General features: G+C 42.6%; 1 protein-coding gene across 1 annotated transcript; it reads left to right on the top strand.

Annotated features, from left to right (window-relative positions):
- Positions 1 to 4135: 4135 nt before the first annotated feature.
- LOC308155958 (uncharacterized protein) lies at positions 4136 to 12017 on the top strand (the record flags this gene model as incomplete). Its single annotated transcript, XM_080529322.1, has 8 exons — positions 4136 to 4145; positions 7116 to 7193; positions 7470 to 7580; positions 7689 to 7874; positions 8368 to 8562; positions 10313 to 10432; positions 11084 to 11290; positions 11856 to 12017. The coding sequence occupies exons 3-8, from the start codon at positions 7539 to 7541 to the stop codon at positions 12015 to 12017; spliced, it is 912 nt and encodes a 303-aa protein (XP_080385448.1). The 5' UTR covers positions 4136 to 4145; positions 7116 to 7193; positions 7470 to 7538.
- Positions 12018 to 17732: the final 5715 nt, after the last annotated feature.

The raw sequence follows: 17732 nt of genomic DNA, 5'->3' as shown, positions 1-17732 counted from the left end.
ATAGAGTACAGCACAGTGTTTTATTGTATAGTATAGTAGTATAGTATAGTAGATAGTGTACATAGCCTTTATTTATGTAAACCAGCTCTTTTCCCTTTTTTAATTTTACCCTTGGCCCTCTTGTTTTTAGTCTTTTTTCCAAGCACCAGGGGAGCCCCCCCTCCTAAATTTCGTTGTATGGTACCTGTACTGTATTAATGACAATAAAGACCATTTATTCATTCATTCAAGTGATGGAAGGCCTACACATGTTATCACTGGCAACACAAATGTCCCAAACTACAGGAAGTACTTGAGGAGTAGTGGAAACAAGACTGCACTGTGCATGTTTGTGAGCAACTACATTGTCACTGCAGCCCCACAGAGACTACACTCAGATGACTCCATCATCTTGGCAAGTGGATTTGACAAAGGGGAGGAGGTGAAGAGCATCTGCACAGCAGGAGTCAGCAGTTTGACATCACTGTACAGTGATCAGGAGGAGGCAGACACAAGGATGGTGCTCCATGCCATACATCTTGCAGAGTCATATTCCCGCATCATTGTGAGGTCTGATGACACAGATGTGGAAGTACTGCTCATATATTATGCAAGCAAAGACATGTTTGGTTCATCTCTGGTGTACATGCATACAGGCCATGGAATGAGAGAGAGATATGTCCCCATCAACACCATATCTGAGAAAATTGGAAAATACATGTCTAACTGTCTACCAGCATGTCATGCACTCACTGGCTGTGACACAACAAGTAGTTTGTACAGAATAGGAAAGACAACAGCATTCAACAAACTCAAGACCCATCTCAGCGCGCTCAAAGATCTGGCCCATTTTGGACTCTCTGCCAGCTTGGAAGAGTCTTTGCCAGTCACAAGAGAATTTGCGCTACTCCTATATGGAATGAAGAAAATGGAAAATGGATTGATGTGCACAAACCTGGATGAACTGAGGTTCATCATTGCATCAACATCAGATACAGCCTCTGCAAATCTGCCGCCAACAGAGGATGCATTTCAGCAGCATGTGCAGAGAGCAATGTTCCAGACAGCGGTATGGTGTCACAGCCACATGCCCAAACCCCTGTTATGGAGTCCTATTGGCAAGGGGTGGATTATCAGAGATGGGGCCATTCAACCTGTCCTTTTTACAAAACCCCCAGCACCTACAGAAGTGAGAGACATCACTCACTTATATTGCAAAGATGCAAAGTGTGGAGAGAGTGGAAAGTGCCAGTGCCTCTCTGTTGGCCTTCCCTGTACAGAGTTCTGCACCTGCTGTGCAGAATGTAAAAATGTGTCCCCTAATGTTTGAGGACTTTATTTAATTGTACTTTGAATTAAGGTTCCAGTTGTAATAAAACCTGTACTATTTACACCTATGTTTTAGAGGCTTGCCATTTAGAACTAATAAACTTTATTTTATTGGGTTACTCTTATTCTGACTATTTGGTGATGTAGTTCAGACACCTGGTATTTACCTCTCCAAATATGATGACCATCAGAGTGAGCATTCTTAACTTATAGGCTATTATGCCACTTATCCCCCATTCGGAATTTGACTGTATCAGAGAAGAGGTAGGGCCTATGTCTAAAGAAATCTAATTTGCAATAGAACTGTATGAGATATTTCCATACAACTACTGGTTAGTGTTCAATAGCACCCTAGACAATTCAGTAATTATATATTTTTCAGGGATTTCTGTTTTTCTGATAAATGAGAGAAAAGTGATGGAGTCCTATGTTCCTGTCACCAAAAAGTACAATTTCCGTCTAAACTAAAGCTAAGTTTACAGGACTATAATTCAGTATTTATTTAGGTAAATAGTTGTCTGACTATTTGGTGATGTAGGACAACCACCTGGTTCATACCTCAGCAAATCTGAAGAGGAAAAGAGTGATCCTTCTCAAGTTATGGGCTGTTTTGTCACCTTCCCCATATTCTGCCTGGTCTAATTTGGGTCTTTTTCAGGGATTGGGGTAGCTCTAAAAAGAACAACCAAAAAAACATATTTTCCCCCAAAATAAAATTTGACAACAATCAATTTCATTAATGGGAGACCCTAAAGATAAGAAAAATCATTGTTGTCATTTGTTCTACCTCGGGTAGGGGTATCTCGAAAACTAAAGCCTTTTTTGAGGACTTGCTGCTAGACTATGAGGTCAGTAATTTGATGTTTGATGTTTATAGTCTGCTGATACTATTGGTATGTAACATGGGGTGACTTTGTGTCTTTCTTGCCATACTAGGACAAGGGGTCTGCAGCGGTGGCCAATGACGACTCGGCACTTGTGAAGGCCTATAAAGAAGCCGTCCAATCATGCCAGGTGACATTTGAGAAATAATCCCATTTTGTGGCAGTTTATGCATTGAAAACGCCAAATTCATATTCACATTCTGATTTGCTCTGGATTGCCTAGGACCTAGAGGCTTCTACAGTTGATAATCTCTGGAGTCACGAGTTACATCCGGTATTGAGTAAAAGGGTGGAAATAGACTTCTCTTGAAACCTAATCTGCATGTATGTCTCCTGACATGTCTTAAGTAGAACAACTACCACACATAAGTCCACTAACTTGCTTATTCTCCTTTATTTTATATTGCAGAGCTCAAATGATGTAAATCAAAGTAATGTAGAGCTTGGAGGCAGTCCACAGAATCCAATAGAGTCTGATATGCCATGTGAGGGACCAGCTGACTCCAAGACAAATTCAAAGGTAATCAGTTATAGATGATGACTGACTTCTTTGGGGGTGGGTGGGTGTATTGTGTATATGCATGAAGATGTTTTCATTATCCTTTCTCTATGCCTGATTTCACCCAAGCAGTGGGAGGTGGGGTCTCACTGCATTGCCATGTGGTCTGAAGATGGTCTGATGTACCCTGGCACCCTGGTCTGGTTGGAGGGGGAGCAGTGCAGGGTGAAGTTTGATGGCTTTGGAAACGAGGAGCAGCTTTTGCTGTTACCGAAAGCAGCTGACCAGCCCTCCAAGGAAAGACAGGTGAGCTGAGCCTAATTCAAAATACGGCTTGTATATATCTCTGTTTTACATACAGTTACTCATATAAATACAGCTCATATAGCTCACTTTTTTTACGTCCAGTTACTCATATAAATACAGCCCATATAGCACACTGTTTTACTCATATAAATACAGCTCATGTAGCACTGTTTTAGCCAATCACTACACTCTTACTGGCCCTATTCAGGAACAGTCGCTAGCCTAGCCTCTTTGCCCCAGACACTTCTCAAACTGCCTCTTTCTAAATGTCTCTGTCTTTCTGTTCACTTGCTCTCTTTTATTCTCTCTCTCTCTCTCTCTCTCTCTCTCTCCTCTCTCTCTCTCTCTCTCTCTCTCTCCTCTCTCTATCCTATTTCTCTCTCTCTCTCTCTCTCTCTCTCTCTCTCTCTCTCTCACACGCCTTTGAAGTAGCCTATAAGAAGTAGGCCTATAGCCATTCAATTAATCATTTGAAACATCTTCATAGAAAACGATCAACTATTTTCAACTCATTATCGGCCTGTTGAATTTCATTTCACTTGTATTGAGTGCATTAGGAACTCGAATCGAGTCCAAACCGTTTTAAGCTTCTGATTTGAATGATTGCACATGGAGAAACAAAGCATAATGATTGTATTCAAGCCACACTGATCTGTGCATATCATACAATCAGAGAGCAGAAACAACAATGGATGTAGGTCCTAAGAAGTTTTTGTATGCCGGTATGATTACATTAACAGTATGCAACGGGTGACTGCCTCTCTCATTATGAAAACAACGGGAAACGTTACCGACGATGAGAAAAATGTTGCTCATTTTCTCCACTGGAGGCGCCATTGTATAGATTAGGCCTCATTTCATCATTCTAGCGCGACGATGCTTCACCTGAACTACAGTTTGGACGGAGTCGCGCTATCTGTCCTAAGACAATGGGGTCGAGAACTATACTTCCCAGAATGCCTTCTGCAAAGTAACACGTGGTGCGTTGCTGATTTTTTTTTGACAAGTTGAAGTTGGCGGGGAATCTTGCTATGTTATCGTATCGTAGCGTAATGTTGCGGATTAGAAGTTAGCAAATCAAGTTAAAAGTATCTTTAGGTATGGCTGAAAGGCATGAAAATATCGTTTTCCGAAAAGACGGGGTTGAGGTAAGTGTTTTTCTTAATTATATATTATCTTTGCCAATGTCTGCCTAGATGGCAACAGATGAACAGATTCGAGATTGCTAACAGCTGAACCAGGACAGGAGCTATCTACCTAGCTATCTACGCTATCTATTAGCTATAATGTGACTAGTCTCCATTCAGGACTTGTTATCTAGCTAACGTCAGGCAAAGGCATACATTGTTGCTATAAGGTGAGCTAGTTGTACAGTTGTACAGAGGCTACATCGATCAACCTGTTTTACCCAGCAGCAGTGAGGTAACCTCAAACCTGGGGTCAATCTGAGGTCAGTCATTTGATGTAATGTTTATACTCAGGGGTGCACGTAACTTTTTGGAGCCAGTGCTCAGAGGAGCACCTAGGGATGCTGCTTGGTGCTCCCCGAGCTCGCGAGTCACGACCCGTCCCACAGGATGGATAAAAAAGGGATACATGGATAACTTATATTAGCAAAACGACATTTATTCATAAATAAAGATGAACGAACAAATGATTGTGTGCAAAACAAAAGAAACAAATGCAAAATCAAATGACTGCTCTTTAAGCATGAAAGTCTGTCAGACTCCTTTAAACACAATGAAATCAACTGACATCTCTTTAAGCACTAACTGAATGTCTGTTCTTTAAACACACTGACATAAACGGACATCTCTTTAAGCACTGCTCTGTTCTGTAAACACTGAAATCAACTTTTCAACAAAAAGTTACAGCCTAAGCATTTATTTATGCTACAAGCTTAATCATCATCATCACTGCTCTCTTGACTGCTGTTATCACTGTCCTCAATTTCAACCATGGTAGAGGATGTTGTAGGCGTACTCCTCCCCCCCTGGTTGAGCCTGCGATCAGCTGTTTGCATCCAAAGGTCAACAGCTGGCTTTGGGTCAAACATCTCTGTTGTCATCTCAGACAGGCGGATGTGCATCAGGGATGAGAGGCGAGAGTCTGACAGGCAGGATCTGTACTTGTTTTTTATGATATTGAGGTGTGAAAATCCCCTCTCACATGCAGCACTGCTCAAGGGCAGTGTAAGGGACAACACAATCACTTTCCAAATGTTGGAGTAAGTCTCTGGGTTGCTTGTCTTCACTATGTTGACCAAGTCATACACTGAGGAGGCTGCTAACCGTTTTGCTGACTGCTTTAACCTCATCCATTCTCTTAGAGTGGAGTCTTTGTCAACAGACATGCTGGCCTCATAATTCTGGAGGATGCCATCAAGTGTGGTGTTGCCAAAACTGTGGAGGCCTTTCATTTCCTGAGGCCAAGTTGAAGGATCAAAAATTAGAAATTGATCACATGACTTGAGGGATTCATATCGGCTTTCAAACTCTTCAATTAGACCTCTCAGTACATGAATCTTGTCCCTGTCAGCATCTGCATTTGCAACAGCCTCTTTCCTGTACTTGCCTTCACTGTCAAGCAGCTACCATGAGCTTATCTTTGCATTCACCAATACTCAACTTATTTTGCTGGAACTTGAGGGAGAGGAACTGTAAGATTCCTCCAGTGTCGAGCATGTTGGCTAGGAAACAGTGAAAGTGCTGATTGCAGACATGTTTCAGGTCACTGTCATCACTTGTAGCCAGTTGAATTTTGATGGCAGGTAATAGTCTCCATATTTTCAAGAGAGTCTCCTGTCTCCATGCAGACCATCTAATATTGTGAAACTTTCCTAGTTTTAGGAAGGCAATGCCATTCTCATCACACAGTTTCTGTAGTTGTGCTGTTCTTTTTGCACCCCCCTTCTGCAAATAAAAGCTAAGCAACTTGACAACAGAACGATTGAATGACTCACAGTATGGTACCAGTATGGTATCAGCTGACTTCGCGCTGTTCTCCAGGGTGTGGGCCGTGCACATTATGTGCACCATGGAATCCCCGATGACCACCTTCTGGCGTAATTTGGGAATGACGCCGTTGTATACTCTCACGTTGACAGCCGCTCAGTCGGTGCACACAGAGACTAACTTCGTCTGCCACTCCTCCGCGAGACCACATTCCTGGAATAGTTGCACAAGTCCATCCACTATGTCCTGTGCTGATCGCTTCACCCCCAGATTAATTAATCCAAGGAAATCTGAGCTAACCTCTCCGTTGCTCGACACCGACACAATGTACACGATTTCCTGCTCGGTTTTGTTGATGTCTTCTGATCCGTCAAAGAGCAGACCCCAGAATTCTGCTGCTTTTAATTTCTTAAACAGTTCCGAGCTGATTGTCTGTGCGATAGTCTGCATGATGCGGGACCCTGCTTCTCGTGTATGATATGCACTCCCGACATTAACTCCAAGCCTCTCGAATAGAGGAATGTCCTCTAGAAATGAACGCATTGGGCGTGCATGTTTCGTTTTGTGAAAGGCCAGGAGAAATATATTACACAGTCCTTGACGCTGTTCTTCACTAATGTTGTCCTGCCACCTGTCAAGCGGGCGACTGCGATCCTGGCTGCTGGTGGATGACTGAAATTCTTTTTCCCCAAATAAAAAGCGTTGCTTTTATCGGCCAGATTGGGATGCTCACGGCATATTTTGCACCACATCACGGTGCGCTCATCATTAGCCATTAGCCAGCCGACATCCTGCAGCCACTTTTCAACAAATGCACGTTTTCTGTGCGGCTCAGGTAATGGCTCAGTCTGTTTTTTTTTTTTTTAGGAGATGGCGGAACACCAAAATAGTTACTTAGTAGGGCTTGCTTCTTTGACATTTTGACGGCTCGTCGGGTGCCTCAGTGATGCAGCAGTCAGCAGTTAGCAGTTGGATTTTGAGGAAGTAAATTCCTCTCCCAGCGGTTCCAGTTGTTGGTGCGCAAGAGCGCCTTCATGCGGCTGATCTGCCGCGCAGCATGCATTTTGGCGACGCATGCGCACTGGCGCACCAGTTGTGTTTATAGTCTGCTAATACTATTGGTATGTAACATGGGGTGACTTTGTTTCTCTCTTGCCATACTAGGACAAGGGGTCTGCAGCGGTGGCAAATGACGACTCGGCACTTGTGAAGGCCTATGAAGAAGCCATCCAATCATGCCAGGTGACATTTGAGAAATAATCCCATGATTTTGTGGCAGTTTATGCATTTAAAACGCCATATTCACATTCTGATTTGCTCTGGATTGCCTAGGACCTAGAGGCTTCTACAGTTGATAATCTCTGGAGTCATGAGTTACATCCGGTATTGAGTAAAAGGGTGGAAATAGACTTCTCTTGAAATCTAATCTGCATGTATGTCGCCTGACATGTGTTAAGTAGAACAACTACCCCACATAAGCCCACTAACTTGCTTATTCTCCTTTATTTCATATTGCAGAGCTCAAATGATGTACATCAAAGTAATGTAGAGCTTGGAGGCAGTCCACAGAATCCAATAGAGTCTGATATGCCATGTGAGGGACCAGCTGACTCCAAGACAAATTCAAAGGTAATCAGTTATAGATGATGACTGACTTCTTTGGGGGTGGGTAGGTGTATTGTGTATATGCATGAAGTTGTTTTCATTATCCTTTCTCTATGCCTGATTTCACCCAAGCAGTGGGAGGTAGGGTCTCACTGCATTGCCATGTGGTCTGAAGATGGTGTGATGTACCCTGGCACCCTGGTCTGGTTGGAGGGGGAGCAGTGCAGGGTGAAGTTTGATGGCTATGGAAACGAGGAGCAAACAGAGCTGTGTGCCCTGTTACCGAAAGCAGCTGACCAGCCCTCCAAGGAAAGACAGGTGAGCTGAGCCTAATTCAAAATACGGCTTGTATATATCTCTGTTTTACATACAGTTACTCATATAAATACAGCTCATATAGCACAGTGTTTTATGTACAGTTACTCATATAAATACAGCTCATATAGCACACTGTTTTACTCATATAAATACAGCTCATGTAGCACTGTTTTAGCCAATCACTACACTCTTACTGGCCCTATTCAGGAACAGTCGCTAGCCTAGCCTCTTTGCCCCAGACACTTCTCAAACTGCCTCTTTCTAAATGTCTCTGTCTTTCTGTTCACTTGCTCTCTTTTATTCTCTCTCTCTCTCCTCTCTCTCTCCTCTCTCTCTCTCTCCTCTTTCTCTCTCTCTCTCTCTCTCTCTCTCTCTCTCTCTCTCTCTCTCTCTCTCTCTCTCTCTCTCTCTCTCTCTCACTCACTCACTCACTCCCCTCGCCTTTTTCATCTTTATTTTTTTGCGTTATTAAGCACTCTCCCTCCTGTGCCAGGTGTGGAGACTGGGCTCCCGTTGTCGTGCGGTCTACTCAGAGGACGGGCTGGTCTACCCAGCAGAGCTGGTGTGGTTGAAAGGAGAGCGCTGCCGGGTTAAGTTTGACGTGTACGGGAATGAGGAGGAGCTGGAGCTGTGTGCCCTGCTGTGCCCAGAGGAACAGGGAGGCCAGAGTGGACGAGCAGCAGTCAAGGTAAGGAGAGAGGTAAACCAGTTATATACTGTGTAACAATAACACACCTACTGCTGGTTCATCATAGTGCTTCACCATGACTTCACCCAAAGACACACCTCCACAGCCCTCAGCCTCAGCACTGGGTCCCCCCAGGGCTGCGTGCTAAGCCCCATCCTCTACAACCTCTACACCTACGACTTCACCCCCGTCCACCCCAGCAACTACATCGTAAAGTTTGCAGACGACACCACCGTGGTGGGATGTATCTCGGGGGGGGACGAGGCGGCGTACAGGGATGAGGTAGAGCAACTGAGCAAGCTGTGCAAGGTTAACAACCTGCTGCTGAACAAGTCAAAGACTCAGGAATTCATTGTAGACTTCAGGAGGAAAAAGTCCGAGATCCAGCCCCTGCTCATCGACGGAGAGAGTGTGGAGAGAGTCTCAACCCTCCGATTCCTGGGACATCACATGCGGGATGACCTGACCTGGAAGGACAACACAAAAGGCACCATCAAGAGGGCACAACAGCGGCTATACACCCTGAGATGCCTCAGGAAGGAACAAAACAAGCAGGAGATACTGGTGGCCTTCTACCGCGGCGCAGTGGAGAGCATCCTCACCTACGGCATCTGCAACTGGTTCTCCAGCTGCACAACAGCGGAGAGAAATGCGCTACAGAGAGTAGTGAGAACAGCACAGAAGATCACCGGCGCCCCCCTCCCCTCTCTGGAAGAGCTGTACAACACACGCTGTCTCAGGAAGGCCTCAAAGATCTCCAGGGACCCGACCCACCCTGGGCACGTTCACTTTACCAGGCTGCCCTCGAAAAGGAGGTTCAGGACCCTGGCCGCTAAGACAAACAGACTGAAGAACTGCTTCTACCACAGGGCCGTCCAGGCCCTGAACACAGCAAAGACCTAAGTTCTGGGCCCTGGACAGTCTGGACGGATTGTATGGCAGCTGCTGGACTGAAAAAATCAGGTGTAGTGCTGAGGCACAAACATGTTCATTTCAAGCCTGCAAACTGTGACACTTTAAATAACGTGAAAAAATACTATTGTGCAATATGACAACCCTAGTCGACTATCTGTACAGTATAGTACAGTGGATTGTGTACATAGCCTTTATTTATGTAAACCAGCTCCTTCCCTTCTTGTGATTTTTTTCTAAAAGTGTTTTTTTTCCCCCTTTCCTAACACCAGGGGAGCCACCCCTCCTAAATTTCGTTGTTTGGTACCTGTACTGTAGCAATGACAATAAAGTCCATTCATTCATTCATTCAAATGTACTGTATCCAACTTAGAACGACATGTATGGTGATGTGTTTTTATGTGTTACTGCAGCTCATGGGAGAAACAGTGGAAAAGCTTTGTGGCCTAACGTGGTACTTTACATCTCTCGATGACACAGACCGACAGCACTATCACAATGTTTCTTTCTTGAACCTAAAAGCTTTTCTTCATGCCAGAATCATGGTATATTATCACTATTAAGCTGGGACCCCATGTTTTCAACAAAAGTAACTTTCCCACTAGAGTTAATATTTGAACAAATGTAATTTGGTCACGGAAAGGAGGATTGTTAAACGTCCACCTTTTCCAGCTGTGTTGTTAAGGTAATTAAAGTACCACCATGGCTACGAAGCTTTCGGGAAACTGGGCCCGGGTCAGGAACAAACCCCTGCTTATCTTGTAGCTCACCAGGACCAAAGTTTGAGCGCTGTTTAGATTCAACTTTGCCAGACAAATAAGGTACCTCTCATCCCCAGTCAATGAATGGGGACCGACTTACCAGTACCACCAGCTCTGATTGGAGGAGGAAAGATAAAGAGAGGAGGACTCCTCAACAAGAAGAGCAGCCCTTCCCTCTTCCACCAAAGTTCGCCTCAGTAAGTCTGTCTACTACTCCCTCTGCTGGACAACACAGATAGTGACGCATCTGTCCGTCAGTAGAGTTTGTCCTTATAAGTAGGGATGCACGATATGCATTTTTTCCAACCGATACCTATAACCGATGTTTACCCGCTTCTCGTGGCCGATAACCGATATGATAACCGATATGAGAACAGATATAATTTCACAGTTGATAACCTGTAGTTCATGCACACCTGAAGGTAAGAAAGGCTATGTAGTGAGCAAAGATTGATGATTTAATATTCCATAGTGATCTCACCAAATCTAACTTACATCACTATTGTTAACACAACAAAAAGAACACTTCTGACTCTTCAAATGTTCATTTATTTAAAAAAAAGGAAATACATTTCAACATTGTTGAAAATCACATCACACTCGCTAGTCAAGCCAAACTATTGCAATGCATGGATTGGGTGAGTAATCCCCACTGCTACCTAGTTAACTAGAACACTACTTTACCTTGTTACTTAGTTAACTACAACACTACTTTACATTGTTAGCGGGCTCACAAAACAAGTTGTGTTAGTTGACTAGCGACGTGTCATTCATTTTCAACAACGCTTAGCTCGCGCTTTTTCATCTTTATTTTTTTGCGTTATTAAGCACTCTCCCTCCTGTGCCAGGTGTGGAGACTAGGCTCCCGTTGTCGTGCGGTCTACTCAGAGGACGGGCTGGTCTACCCAGCAGAGCTGGTGTGGTTGAAAGGAGAGCGCTGCCGGGTTAAGTTTGACATGTACGGGAATGAGGAGGAGCTGGAGCTGTGTGCCCTGCTGTGCCCAGAGGAACAGGGAGGCCAGAGTGGACGAGCAGCAGTCAAGCTAAGGAGAGAGGTAAACCAGTTATATACTGTGTAACAATAACACACCTACTGCTGGTTCATCATAGTGCTTCACCATGACTTCACCCAAATGTACTGTATCCAACTTAGAACGACATGTATGGTGATGTGTTTTTATGTGTTACTGCAGCTCATGGGAGAAACAGTGGAAAAGCTTTGTGGCCTAACGTGGTACTTAACATCTCTCGATGACACAGACCGACAGCACTATCACACAATGTTTCTTTCTTGAACCTAAAAGCTTTTCTTCATGCCAGAATCATGGTATATTATCACTATTAAGCTGGGACCCCATGTTTTCAACAAAAGTAACTTTCCCACTAGAGTTAATATTTGAACAAATGTAATTTGGTCACGGAAAAAAGGATTGTTAAACGTCCACCTTTTCCAGCTGTGTTGTTAAGGTAATTAAAGTACCACCATGGCTACGAAGCTTTCGGGAAACTGGGCCCGGGTCAGGAACAAACCCCTGCTTATCTTGTAGCTCACCAGGACCAAAGTTTGAGCGCTGTTTAGATTCAACTTTGTCAGACAAATAAGGTACCTCTCATCCCCAGTCAATGAATGGGGACCGACTTACCAGTACCACCAGCTCTGATTGGAGCAGGAAAGATAAAGAGAGGAGGACTCCTCAACAAGAAGAGCAGCCCTTCCCTCTTCCACCAAAGTTCGCCTCAGTAAGTCTGTCTACTACTCCCTCTGCTGGACAACACAGATAGTGACGCATCTGTCCGTCAGTAGAGTTTGTCCTTATAAGTAGGGATGCACGATATGCATTTTTTCCTACCGATAACCGATGTTTACCCGCTTCTCGTGGCCGATAACCGATATGATAACCGATATGAGAACAGATATAATTTCACAGTTGATAACCTGTAGTTCATGCACACCTGAAGGTAAGAAAGGCTATGTAGTGAGCAAAGATTGATGATTTAATATTCCATAGTGATCTCACCAAATCTAACTTACATCACTATTGTTAACACAACAAAAAGAACACTTCTGACTCTTCAAATGTTCATTTATTTAAAAAAAAGGAAATACATTTCAACATTGTTGAAAATCACATCACACTCGCTAGTCAAGCCAAACTATTGCAATGCATGGATTGGGTGAGTAATCCCCACTGCTACCTAGTTAACTAGAACACTACTTTACCTTGTTACTTAGTTAACTACAACACTACTTTACATTGTTAGCGGGCTCACAAAACAAGTTGTGTTAGTTGACTAGCGACGTGTCATTCATTTTCAACAACGCTTAGCTCGCGCTTTTATTTTGAAATCGCGAAAACGAAAACAGAAGTCAATGTCGGAATGAGTCTCTCCTTGTTGTTCAGAGAACAGATGCCAAACTACCGACATGTTTGCTGTAATAATATGATTTGGCAGTTGAAAGCCATCAGTCAATAGCTCGTCTCATTCACAGAACAGCATGGGTTGCCTGCACTGTTTGATTGCGTATTTTAGAGCAGACTACAGAGATGGTGAACATTAGCACTCGCTAACATTGGCTATCTATTTACCTTAGCTTACCGTTAATTGACTGCATGGCTGTACGCAGGCGCAGCATCATGAGCGCGACAACCGGAACCGGAAATATTTCCGGCTTCATATTATCGGCTCTATATCGGCTAAAATGTAATAAAACCGATAAATATTTAATAACATTAATTTCCCAATATCGGGCCGATAATATTGTGCATCCCTACTTATAAGTATGAATTGTTCTGAGTCTGTGTTGCAAATGGTTGTATGCATTATAAGGGTTGTTGTTTTGTATTTGTGCATGTGTCAGATTTTTTCCTCTCTGTCTCAGGGAAAGGAAGGCGGCAAAAGCAATTCTTACCATGGAAAGGGGGACAAGAAGAAAATCAGCAGCCGGGAAGAAGAATCAAAAGTACTAGGCATTCACCCCCTTCCCTTCTTTCCTCCTATTCCCCTGCCTGATTCCACGGTGAGACTGTTCTCTGTGCGTGTTTGGTACCTGCATGTCTATCTTAGACTTGTGTGAAAGTGGCTGCAGTGGACCACTCCCAGCAATTATGATTTTGTGTTAGAAAGAACTGTGTTTCCCATGGGCTACTGGAAAAAGTACCAGAGACCAGATATACCAGAGATATAATGACCTCACTGAGCCCTCTCTTGCTCTCTGTGTTATCATTTGGGCTGCTAGGCCACGCCAACCTGTGCCCATCTCAAGGTCATGTTTACTATGCTGAAGGCTGGGCCACAGGCAAAGTATAGGACCGGCGCCTGCAGTGTAGCCTTACACAAAACAAATCCTTCTGAGACCAGAGAGACAAGAGAGCCTGAACAGCCTATAACTGAACTGTAATTGGAATTGCAACATGTACCGTATTAATCAACTGGAATCACTATTCCCCTACAAATGTCCTCTCTTTGTTTTTACGTTGGGTTATTTTTTTTGATGTCTTATGAATTTAATATTTGATAATATATCTTTGTGTTTTGGTGTTTCATTTGATATTTAATTTAATTTAGTATACATGTATTAATGATGGCTTTTTCCTCTTTGCTCTAGGATTTCCTGTCACTCTTTCCACCTGGTCTCCCTCCCCCATGTGGCTGGCCCCCCAGAGCAGGGCTGGACAACACTACCTACGGCCCAGACTCAGACGTGTCGGCCTTATCCAGCATGCTTTCCTCCTGGTACCTGTGTGGTTACCACTCTGGCTATTACATGGTACGCAAGAGTCCTTCCTTTCCAAAACCATTTGTTCAACTCTTGAACTTAACCCCTGGCACAAGCTGTTAGGAATTGTCTACGAGAGAACACATTTTGATTGTTTATGAGCAATCTGCTTGACTTTGTAGATTGATTGTGTTTGTTAAGTCATTTAGAATACACATGATGCACTCATATCACCTTGTGGGACATTAGTGGCTGCCACAGATTCTAAAAATGATACATTCATCCAAATAATGAAGGGTAAAAACACATTACAGTTTCCTAACTGGAATATTGTAGCCAAGTACGCTCATTATGTCATTGATGACGTGATTTTGTAATAAATAACATACAACATATCGTCTTTGGTCATTAGGGAAGACAACAGACTGAGGTGAGCTGCAAGAGGGATGATAAAGAGAAACATGAGGCCAAGAGCACAGAGGAATAAGGTACAGTGATTTATTTTTTTGTGGTTTAAATTCAACATTCATGCTTTATCAAATACTTTGAACTTTCAGATTTTAAAATTGGGATGGTGTAATTGTCTGAAAGAAAAAAAGAAATTACTCCCACGCTGAAGATAGTTGTCAGATTACAAATCTGTTATGGTAATAAAATAGGAACTAAGATAGACCCTGATGAACTCCACAGGAAATGACTGATATAGAGATTATGTTAACCTTTCAGAATGCTGACCAGGATTGTCCATCTGTCTTTTCTCCCTTCAGGATGGTCACGGTCCATTTGCACTTGAATGTTCTCGGACTACAAAGTAGTCGATGAGTTAGCCCATCAAAGTTTTGGTTTGTGTTTTGGTTTTGTTGTGCGTTGCAAAATTGGTGGTTACCCAGAGGCAGCACTTTTTGGAAGGCAATTTCTACTTTGGTATTTGTGGCACTTTTCTGTTCATGATCTCTTCTTTTCAGTGCAATTTTACATCATTCATATTAGGATGAGGAAAAGTGGAAACAATCTAAACGTTTTTTTGCTCACCACTTGTGTTATTGAAATGTTTGTTTAAAAGGAAATGTTTGACTTTGTCATGGTTTTCTGAATTTGTTTTGATACTGTATTTATTTTGATACTGTATATTCAAATATTTTCATGTATTTCTGTCAAAATAAAATGAAGACAATCAAAATGCCATGTTTGTCATATGTGACACAGCCCAATGAAAAGGGCTACCTGTAGGCGAAATCATTTTTCTGTTTTTTACATGTGCTTAAACTACAGATTGTAAGCTTTCAAATGATGCATCATACATTGAAATCGGAAACAAATTGAAGACGACATGAGTATTTGAAAGTTGCTACACCGGAAATCACTAAGCACAGAAAATCCCCATCAAAGATAATGAATCCCCATCAAACAACAAGAAACGAAGTCATTGTGTTATAGATTACACTTATTTAATGAACGTAAAACTGTTCAGAAAAATAACGAGTGGGTACTTCACATCTTCGAGTTGAATGTTAGCTAAAAAAACGAAAATTTGAAAAAAAAAAAAAAAACTTTAAAGACGAATTTGACGTCTTTCTCATTTCCGAGAGGTGTCCAGAAACACCAGGAGCAGTCACATATGGGAATGACTATGAAGGGTTGAAATGCAGTCGAAGGTTTTTAGATTCAATATAACCACTGACTACTCTCACAGGATTTGCTATTAATCTTTTGACCTTTAACCCTCCCTGAGCCTCCTGATAAGGTTTTCTTCAGCATGGAAGATCTGTAGTGTTAATAATATTAGACCAAATTATGAAATCATAATGTGCGTTAAGGAGTGGTTATATTTCGCATACCATACAATACCATTATCCACATATGTTTTAGGGTGGTCATGTATAGAAACTGTAAACCTCTGATAGATTCCAAAATGACCTTCATTACCAGAAAAGGAACTGATATCTGATGTGTCTGTGTATGACGCAGTATTCCGGACATGACACCGTGGGTTAATTGGAACAAACCTCTGGTCAAGAAAGAGGTTATGCTCACAGGAAGAGCTTGAAGGTGCACATGTGCTTTGACGTAGGTTAGATTGTCAAGGAAACAGATTTTATTAAATGTTTAAACATTAAAATGCCTTTTGACATTTTTTATATTTGAATCAGAATTGTCGTTTTCTTATTCCAATAATTTACTTATCAATAACACGGCTTTCCATCGACAGGGAAATTCTTTTTTTTGCTGTGGCTCATTGAATTAACTCAAATGCAAAATGTTTACAGTTACACCATGAGATGAACTGAGTCTGAGTGTAATCAGCCTAGTAATTAAATATTTCAGAATTAATATTCTTTTTAGGGTCCTTCGCTTGTATAATAATTAACGTACACACTGCTGCGTGTGTAAAGGGTCGCTAGGCCTGTTGAAGGAGCGCAACGGTTAGTGCCAGATAGAGCCATCAGATGGACGACTAGTGAAATACCATAAGGGAGGTTAATATGCATTGGCGTTAACGTTATACCCATAGATACATACAGTTCACATACGTTTCTATATCTATGGTTATACCCATTTCAGAGTCTGACCACGCATGCGTAACTGCTTAACCTGCGTAACTGCCCAACTTGCGTAGGCCTATCACTTATTTCCAATGACTGGTTATTAATAATTCAAACGCTGATGATGTCAATGCATGGTATAAAACATTGTCGTGGGCTGTCTGGCGGAATACAAGCGAAGAGCCACATTTGTCCTGCACGGGCATCTCTCGATATCAACTTCCAATCAGGCTCAGCAAGTGCTATCAGCACCATGGTCAGCGGCCGGTTCCTCCTCCTCAGCGCTACCTGCTCCATGTTGGTTGTGTTGGTCAGTTCCGAGGATTTTCTTGAAACCCGCGCTATAGGAGACCCCTTCAAGACACAAGAAGAAAAAGATTTGGTGAGATAGAAAGGCAACTGTTTTATCTTTGAAACATAAGATAGGATTGCCACGCATGGCTGACTTTTTAGGCTGCCATTCGTAAAGTATGATTTTGCAAATGCTAAATGTATGCTTGCGTCAGGCTACATTAAGTAGGCCTATGTATGTTACCATTGTCTGCAATGACATTACGGTAAGTCAGACTAACCATTTTACTCCCATGTACAGATTGAAGCTCTACAAGACGTCCTTGAAAAATTAAAGAATAAGCAGGCGCCTTCAATGGAGAAGAAGTTGGGCTGGGTTACCTCGGTATGTTTCAAAGAACCATGGATTTTTCAGTCATAGTTGAAATAGGTGAAATTCAGATGCGTAACAACATTTATGTGTTAGATTGTTGTCGTTGAAATATCTAAATATAGAATCAAAAAGGCAGCCTCCTTCGTTTCAAATTGCATAGGAAAAGGTATTTAATTTCCTTTTGCAAAAGGAGGAAAGTTTACAGCATATCAAGCGAGCCTGCAGTCAAAGGTTCCTCAAGAAAAGTCTAGTTCACTGGTCACATCTCTTTTTATACACCTAGATTACAAATCCGCCCTTAGGTAAGGTCAAACCAATTATTAGCAAGGGGTGTGGATTTGTATATGGAGGAAGATGATGAGGGATGGAGGTTATGGGGGAATCTGGCCCTCCCTTTCTTACGGTATAACAAAGGTGAGGAATGATGGCACCAGAGTGAACAATAGCAGGTGTGGCTCAACATTGTCTTGAGTTTCTAGGGTCAAAGACAGACTATGGAACACAGAAGGGCAATTGCATGTATTCAAATGTATGGCACAGGAAGACAAGTAGAGGAACAGGTTTCGTTGTCT

This window comes from Nansenia antarctica (genome assembly GCF_963989245.1).
Source record: "Nansenia antarctica genome assembly, chromosome: 1".
In the NCBI taxonomy this organism is placed as follows: domain Eukaryota; kingdom Metazoa; phylum Chordata; class Actinopteri; order Argentiniformes; family Microstomatidae; genus Nansenia; species Nansenia antarctica.
This window is presented reverse-complemented; position numbering and strand designations above follow the sequence as displayed.